Source organism: Pteropus vampyrus, unplaced genomic scaffold (genome assembly GCF_000151845.1).
Source record: "Pteropus vampyrus isolate Shadow unplaced genomic scaffold, Pvam_2.0 Scaffold23, whole genome shotgun sequence".
Taxonomy (NCBI): Eukaryota; Metazoa; Chordata; class Mammalia; order Chiroptera; family Pteropodidae; genus Pteropus; species Pteropus vampyrus.
In genome coordinates, this window is record NW_011888804.1 from 3,958,675 (window position 1) to 3,967,426 (window position 8,752).

The 8,752-nt window shown below is 51.9% G+C and overlaps 1 protein-coding gene across 3 annotated transcripts in view; it reads right to left on the reverse strand.

Moving 5' to 3' along the window:
• Positions 1–18: 18 nt before the first annotated feature.
• SLC8B1 (solute carrier family 8 member B1) overlaps positions 19–8,752 on the reverse strand; it is a 24,788-nt gene continuing 16,054 nt past the window's right edge. For all 3 annotated transcript variants that reach the window (XM_023528242.1, XM_023528240.1, XM_023528241.1), the window contains 5 exons: positions 5,527–5,648; positions 3,606–3,759; positions 2,785–2,865; positions 1,287–1,351; positions 19–850 (listed from right to left, as the gene is read on the reverse strand). In XM_023528242.1, the coding sequence (XP_023384010.1) occupies positions 716–850; positions 1,287–1,351; positions 2,785–2,865; positions 3,606–3,759; positions 5,527–5,648 (557 nt within the window). In that variant the 3' untranslated portion in view covers positions 19–715. The remainder of the gene's footprint in view (positions 851–1,286; positions 1,352–2,784; positions 2,866–3,605; positions 3,760–5,526; positions 5,649–8,752) is intronic.

Sequence of the window (8,752 nt, forward strand, 5' to 3'; positions counted from 1 at the left end):
GCCAAGCCTAAAGCCTCATTGTCTGGAACTGCCTGAGAATCCTACTGCAAGGAATCAATTAAACCCAAGAAGAGTATAAACAAAACTTGCAGAGGGTGTTTACCTTTCAGAAAAGCAAACTTTGCAAGCAAGGGTAAGTAGCTATTTGCTTCTGGGCGTATCCCCTGTGAAAGGCCTGCCCTGCTGCTAGCTAATTACAAGTCAGCCACAGAGTATTCAAGACCTAGATGCCTCTAGGAGAAAGAGGTGGGGGACTCGGCTCCCATCAATAACGCCATCTTTCCCTCTAGATATCCCGAGTGCTTCCACCTGCTGAGCCCTAAAACCATCCCTTAGGCCGCATCCCCTCCCCATCTGAATCTTCTCTGGTTTGGCCTCTGAATTCAAGTCCCAGATAGGGACTGCAAACTTGCCGTTCTGGGCCAGTCTGCCTTGCACAGGGTGCTGTTTGCCCCGTGCCGTATTTTAAAATAGAAAAAGTTCACCTAGGAATCTTGAAAATCTGGACTACCGGGCCACATGAGGCCCACCTGAATGGCCCCCATACATTACGGTTCCCCGCCTGGCCCCTCAGGTCTGAGTTGTCCACTTTATTACAAGTGTTTCTCAAGGGTTTCATCAGTTTCTGGGGAGCTTATTGAAAACATGTAGATTTCTAGCCCCCGCCTCCTGGAATGCCTGGGTCAGGAGGTCTCATGGGCCCCCCAGGAAATTCTCAGGTACCCTTGAAGTGTGAGAACCTCCACCCATCACTGCGTTCCAGAACCTTCTCCATGTCTGGTGGGCTTACCCCTTCCGGGGCTGTCTTCCATAGATGGCGTCTTCGTCCTCTCTCCTCGCAGCCCACCCTCTGCGGGCAGTGTTGGGATAAGGTGTTCAGCCTGCCCCTTACCTCATAAATGCTTATCCAGGAAGTGCGGGGTGGGGGGCTGTTATCAACCCCATTTCACAGGTGAGGAAACTGAGGCTAAGAGATGTCCTAACTCAAAGTCATATAGCAAGAGACTTAACTGACGGGACGTACCCCCGAATCCACGGCCTTCCTGCCCCATCTCCCAAAGCTACATGTCAGTTAGTCTGTGAATTTGTAACGAATACATTTTTTCAGCCTTCCCGCAAAATATTTTTAAGATATTCTACAAATCAGACTTGTCACAAATTCAGACAAGTCCTCTCCCAGGAAGTGTAAAGTGCTCGGATGTGAACGGCCTCCCGTCCAGAGGGCTGGAGGAGGACAAGGAGATGGCATATAAAGAGGTCCCTTGCAGAAGCGTCAGGCCACTCACCTTTACCTCCGGGTGACCCCTGGAGATTTGGAGCAGGCAGCCCAGCCCCACTCCCACCAGCATATCTGCAGCCTGGCTCAGGAAACTCACTGGAACAAACTACCCCATAACCCTGACCGCACAGCTCGTTGGCTTTCTTTATGATCTACAAAGCCTCCCCAAGAGCCTCCCCCCCAAAAAAATCCTACCTGAGGAGACCCTATCCAGTTTTAGGACACTCTGAGAAGGTGAGTGTCCAATGTACACTTTGCACGCCATCCGTAAAGATCACATGAGGTGACAGAAATGCTCGGTAGCTGGTAAACCACTCAGCAGATGGAGAAACTGAGGCTAGATGAGGTGAAGTGACTGCTCATGGTCCGCTGGGGGACTGGTGATGGAGCATGGGTCGAGGCCACCTCTAGGGGTTGTTCAGGGCACACTACTCCAGGCAAGGCTCCCTCCTTCTCACCCCAACCTGAGAGGTCAGGAGAGGCCACAGCCTGAAAGCCAGGAACAGGTCTCAGTGGGTACGATAGGGCCACTGGGAATTACGAACGGCAGGAACACATGCACGGTCCCCGCTGATTCTGACTGTGCTGTGCCAGCTACCCGCCCCGCAGCTCACCACAGTGGGGCCTGGGGAAAGCTGCATTCTGCGTGCTTTCAAATAATATCACTTCATTGCACAACCAAGAATATCTACCACTTGCTGAATGTGTGCCGTGTGCTGGGCACTATGCGCGGGCTTCGCCTCATCGTCAGTCTTCATCTCAACGTGTTTCTCACTTACAGAGGAGAATGCTGACTAAGATGCATGCGATGCCGGGGGCTCCAGAGTGGGCACATGGCAGCGCTGCAATCGGAAGCCAAGACTGTCTGGTCTCCAAGCCCCTTCCTTTTCATGGCCCCCTGTGGGCTCCAGGTCAGACCTGTCTATAAACCAGGGAGTGGCAATTTACAGCCGGCAAGTCAATCTGGCCCCCTGCTCACTTTTATAAATAAAGTTTTATTGAGACAGAGGCATGCCCATTCATTTATGTATTGCCTATGGCTGCTTTCACACTATAGCAGCAGAGTTGAAAAAGAGATTCTGTGGCCTGCAAAGTCTGAAATATTTAATCTCTGGCTCTTTAAGAAAAAGTTTGCCAACCCCTGACATCTAGAGACCATGACATCTATCAGCAAGAGGGAGAGGGTCTTCTACAGGGCACACCTAAGCTCAGCGTTGGGCATCTGCTGATAATACCACCACCCTAACAATAATATCTGCCAGCCACTGAGCGCTTACCAGGTGCCAAGCGTTTCTGTCACCTCATTCAAGCCTTACAACTACCCTTCTGAGGTCAGTTGTCTCAATAGCCCCATTTTACAGGTGAGGAAGCTGAGGCTCCAGCAGCTGAGTCACCTGGCCCAGGTGTTACAGTGAGTGCCAATCCCAAGGGTGACATGGAGCACACCCATGGCTCTCAGAGCCCAAGCCACCAGCGCTGAGGCTCGGGCACCCCACGAAGGATACTGAAGATGATGCCACCGAAACAGGCCGAGAACGCCATCCGCGGGTAGCCCTGGCGGGCCAGCGTGAAATCGGAGAAGGCGTCTGCATGAAAAAGAGAGAAGGCCTTGAGCAATGAGCGGCTTCCCTCGGCCCTCCTTAGACATTCACTCCTTCCTTCTCACCCAGTCATTCAGTCAACAAACACAGATGAATGCCCCCTGGGTCTGGGTGCTACGGGAGGCAATTCCCTCCTTGATTTCTTTTACCCCATTCTTTCCCAGCAGGGGCAAATTTGTGGATGTGACATGCCACCACCAACTTTTCACCCAAGTCCCGTCTGCTGATAGCACACACAGTACCTCCATGCAAATTAGGAAAAGGTGCCTAAAAAGGTGAGTGAAAGGAGAGCTAGATTTTGGTCCCCCACCCACACGCTTTGTCTGGATGCTCTTGTGCAGTGCGCAACCTGAACAACCCCGCTTGGCAGCTGTAGCTAGAGAGGGACAATGTATGTATGCCTGAATGCCTATACATGTCACACACGCATCTACACATTCAGCATGGTTGGCTGCAGTGGGCTCCATGTCCTGCCTGAACTCTGGGGAGCCACTGAGTGTCCGTGCATCAGAGAGTGTGGAAAGAGGCTGGGCATCTACAGAATCTCCTGGTTCAGGTGTAGTTCTGACACCCAGTGATGGTCACTTCGAAAGGACAGTGGGCACTAAGCACATGCTGAGGGCAGGTGCCTTGGACACCCCCGCCCACACACAATTCTGCTTGGGGGAGCAAAGAGCAGCGATGTGGCTGTGCTCACCTCAGCACCCCACCCGGCCCTGACTCACCTCCGATGCTGTTTCCCCAGGCCAGCAGCGTGAGCCCCAGGACGGTGTTGCTCAGCCGGAAGACCACACCTAGCGACCGTAAGATGTTCACCACCTCTGTGGCAGCCGCGTTGATCCACAGGGCGCTGGTCAGGAAGCCCAGGAAAGCAAAGATCTGAGGAGGGAACAGCGGGCCGACAGGATCAAGGCTGGTCCCCAGTGGGGACACGGCCCCGATTCCCCACCCATAAGATGGAGTGATAACGGTACCTACCTATTGAGGTTGTCATGACCATAAAATGGATTAACAGATGCAAAGCAATGGAACACTTGCCACATGGGAAGTGTTCGATAAAATGTCAGCTCAATATTACTATTTTGTCAAGAAAGGGGTCATCATAGCTTTCATCGGATTTCCAGTCTGTGGGCCGAATGCCATCCCATCACCACAAAGAGAGACTCCATACCCGGTAGCAGTCACTCCTCACCCTCCCTCCCTCCCTCCACCCCGGCCCCCCGACAACCACTACTCCACTTCCTGACTCTCTGAATTTGCCTGTCCTAGACATGGCATATCGATGGCCTCATGTGTTTCTACAATATGTGGTCCTCGACCACGCATTCACTTAGTGCCATGTTTTCAAGGCGCATCCGTGTCGGAGCGTGTGTCAGCATTCCGAAGACTAGGAAGAAACACGGGCTGAAAACCATTTCTTTAAAGGATCAATTTGCTGAAAACTCAGCCCCCTTTAGGTTGGTACATCCATTCGGTTTCTAAAAATAAAAACTACGATTTTTTTTTTTTTATCAATAAATAGTAAAAAAACACAAAAAATTTAAGTCGACTTTTGAAGAAAAAAAAAAAAAATCTCTGGACAAATGGCCTAAAAATTCCTTAGAGTATTGCAGAGGGGAGAATGGGAAGAGACACCCACAGAGACCACTTCCACCACTGGAATGCCATCGTCAGGAGCCCAGGTGTTTCCTGGTCGGCGTAGTGGAAAAGGGTCTGGAACGTCTTCAAGGTTAACATACTGTCAGCATTTGACCCAGCGGTTCCGCTCCTAGGAACACCCAAGAGGAATGAAAGCATACGGCTACACAAAACTGTTGACACAAATGTTCACGGCAGCCCTGTTTCTAAGATCCAAAAACTGGAAACAAACCAAATGTCTGTTGACAGATGAATGGAGACACAAAATGTGCTACAGCCACGCAATGGAATATTACTCAGCCATGAAAAGGAACTAGTTCCTAACACATGCTGCAATGTCGATAAACTTTGAAAACATTTTGCGAATAAGTGAAAGAAGCCAATCACAAAAGTCCACATATTATAGGATTCCATTGATAGGAAATGTCCAGAACAGGCAAATCCAGAGATGGGAAGCAGGTTGGCAACAGTCAAGGGATGGAGGGAGAAGGGGGATGGAGTGTGACACCTGGATACGGGGTTTCTTTTTGAGGTGATGAAAATGCTCTAACATTGGCTGTGGTGATGGTTGCACAATCCCGTGAATATACAATTGACCCTAAACAATGTGGGGGAGAGGTGTGGGGAGCAGTTAGGGGCACTGACCCCTGTGCAGTAGAAAATCTGCATACACCTCGTCGGCCCTCTGCAGCCACAGATTCCCAACTGTGGATCAAAACTACAGCTGACCCTTGAACGACATGGGTTTGAATCATATGGGTCCACTTACCAGTTCAAGGGTCGACTACAGTAGAAAGTACTGAACTGTACACTTCAAATGGGAGAATTTACAAAAGCTTCGCCAAAAAAGCAGGGGACGGACCTTGAACAGGTACAAAACCCCTCAAAAGACCTGTCATTGCAGAAGGTGACTACTGGCCTAACTGCCCCAGAGGCGCAGACAGGACATTCGCCTGGGAGAAGTCAGTGTCCCCCCTTCTCCCAGCTGGGAGACCCCAGGAGTCTTACCCAGTGAAGCTTGGGGGGCTTGCTGTTGGATGTGGCAAAAAAGGTCACTGAAGCCACGGCTGTGCCCGCAATCACCACCATGCCCCAGATGGGAAACAGGCCACCTATCTCATAGACGCCATCTGCAGAGGGACGAGAAAGGGAGCTGGTACTCTCCGCAGCTTTGGCTCAGCACCTTCTCTTGGAGGACTCCCTCCCCCCAGAATGACTGAGGGGACCCAGGGGAGAGACCCACGAGTAAAACCCCGTTACCCTCAATTGTTCAGATATAGATATACGACATATCTCTTATGTGCCCAGCCCTGTCCTAGACATTTCAGGGGGATGGAAAAATTCAAGACACAACCCCTGCCCTCAAGCTAGTCACACAGGAAAGAAAAGACAAATGTGAAAAAGACTGTGTGGCTTTTTGCTGTAGAACTGGGATGCGTATAGGTAAGCCCACTTGCTACAGCTCCCCCTTCCCATGCCGCGGCAGACATCGCTACTCCACCATGATGCTTCTGCCCACCTGAGCGTCAAGGCGGCATCCCCCATCCAGGCATTACCAATGGATGGGCATCACCCAGCGATACAGGCGGTACAAACCCAACCTTCCCCACTGATTCTGGAGCCCGGCGCCTGCTCTCCTGATAAATGCACTCCGCGAACCAAGGCATCATAAAGTTATGAAGGTTCCAGAGGCTTCACATTGACACACTGAAGAGAGGAAACCCTGCAGGCAGGCAGGATGTTCTAGAACTCTCCACACCCCACCCTTTTCACCACTGTGGAGTCGGGACTGGTCTGAAAGGCAGTGGGTGGTTTGGAGGGCTTCCTGAAGCGCGGAGGAGGTGAGGTGAGTCGTAAGTGGAGAGGGAGAAGCGGGGGCTCCGTGGGAAGAGGGGAGCGGGGGGTGGGAAGGAATTACGTGGGTTCGGGCCAGCAATAGCGGAATGGGGCAGGGGAAGGCGGCTGCTCAAAGGATCGCTGGGGGGTGTGGACTTTTTCTGAGAGGCACGGAGGAGCCATCGAGGTCTTTGAGGGGAGGGGTGACCACGACATGTGACAAGTGGCACTTTAGAAGGGTGGCTCTGGTGATGGTCTACAGGAAGAGGGATGGCAGTGAGGTCAGGAGGCTCTGCCAGCAGACACGACACCCCCCTTGAATCATGACACCCTCTTGGGCAGGGAGCCGTGCTCAGCCTAGAAAGGGGTCACGAAGGCTTTAGCCAGAACGGTCTATCCCTCGTGTGGGCCTGTCACCACTAGATGGTGTTGGGGCACGTCGCAGGACACTAAGCACCACAGGATGGCATCTCAGGAAGGCGATCTTCAATTCTCTCGTCATAGCAAAGAGAAGGTCCCCATGGGGTGCTAATAGGTCTGGAACATCTCTAACACCTGCCACATGCCCTATTTAACAAGAGCTCCTGGCTCAGAGGCTTGATTTTGATTGTGTTGATTTTTGCAGTTACCTTGAATTTATTCAAAATGATGCCAGTTTCCTATTGATGCAGGTGATAGAGTTGCCTATGCAACGAATTTAAGTTTGGCAAAAAAAGGAACTGTTTTATGCACAAAATTCAGAAATAAAAAGCCAACCCCCCCCCCTCAAATTTTTAAATAAATAGAGAGCTGGTTTTTAAAAAATATCAAATATAATAGTACAGAATGGGATACAAATCAAGAGATGGTTTGTGAATGACCGATGCTTGGAACTACTCTTTTAAGAAATCACAATGATTGTGAGGGCCAAGTCCTTTGGCTGGAGAGGCAAGGCTTCCCAGCACTGTAGGGAACACACGGCTGTGACAAACCAGGCATCTGACACCCCTAGGGGATGCCTTCTCAGCTCCAGGGTCACACCGTGCCCCGATGGACCCCATCCCCTCCCCTCCAACTCTCCATCCCTCAGAGCCTGTGTCCCCCTATAGATCGGGGGAGAAACTCCCAGGAAATTTGACAGCAGTTTCATCCTGACACGATTATAGGAAATAATGCCACACCTGGCCATGCATTTGCCACCAGACCCTACCTCCACCTCCAGGTGATGCCCCTGGGTTGAGGGGGAGGAACCCAGATGCTAGAGAGAGGAAATGGGCAGCATGAGATATTAAAATTAGACAAGAGTTAGTTACAGGAGTTAGAATACACCTATGAAGACTGGCATTTCTTTAGCCAAAGCAGATCTCAATAGCAAAGGGCAGCCCGGGGCAGATGGATAAAAAGCACATGCTGGGGGGGAACAGCCAGAGCGCACAAATGAGTGAAGTGACTCCCCCAATCCCAGTCACCTAACAGGCAACAGAGGGGCCTGCAATGAATCAGACAGCAGTGACCTCCACCGGAGGCACCCCTGCTCAGCTCCAGCAATTGTACCTTCAGGAGGCATAAACCTGCATTCTGATGTGAAATCTCCCAATTTTTTTAATGCAGGCAAATGAGCCAGAGAGGGCTGGACTCGGTCCAAGGGCCACCAGTTTGGAGCCTCCATCAGGAGCCCGCAGGATTAGACCAGACTGACTGCAGGAGGCCGGTGTCCCTTATGGCACCAGCATGTAGTAAGTGCCTGCTGTATATCCAGGATTCTGCCACTGGCCTACGGCCCCCCGGTGTGGCTGAGAAGAAAACTCGGGAATATGGGCAGGAGGAAGGTGGGCTGGCCTGGGGGAGGGGATACTCACAGGCCCCCGACTGTAGAGTTAGGACCAAAACCAGGGGGCTGATCACCAGGTGCAGACAGTTGAGAGGCCGCTTCCAGTTTCTGTCTTCTTTGTCCGGGTCCACAAGGGGGACCGTGAGGAGCAGCAGAAACTCCACGGGCAGCTGTCCAGTGTGCACAGACGGGAGGGTGTCACCGGGGAGGCCTGTGCTCGGCCGGCCATACCCTGAGCTCGCTTTCTCAAGAAAGCGGCTGTTATTAATAAAGCACCCACTGCGTGCAGGCCTGGGCTAAGCGCCTGGATTAGGCTCCTACTGCTGCTGTAACTCAGTGCCACGTGCTGAGTGCCCTTGAACAATAAAATGTATTCCTTTCTGGCTCCGGAGGACAGAAGTCCTAAAATCGAGGAGCTGTCAGGGATGCGTTACTTCTGGAGGCTCTAGGGGAGAATCTGTTTCCTGCCCTTTCCAGCTTCTGGGGGCCCCCCGCCTTCCCTGGCTTGTGGCCCTGCGTCACTCCGAGCTGTGCCTCTGCCGTCCTATCTCCTTCTCTGATTCTGCCCCTTCTGCCCCCCTCTTTCTC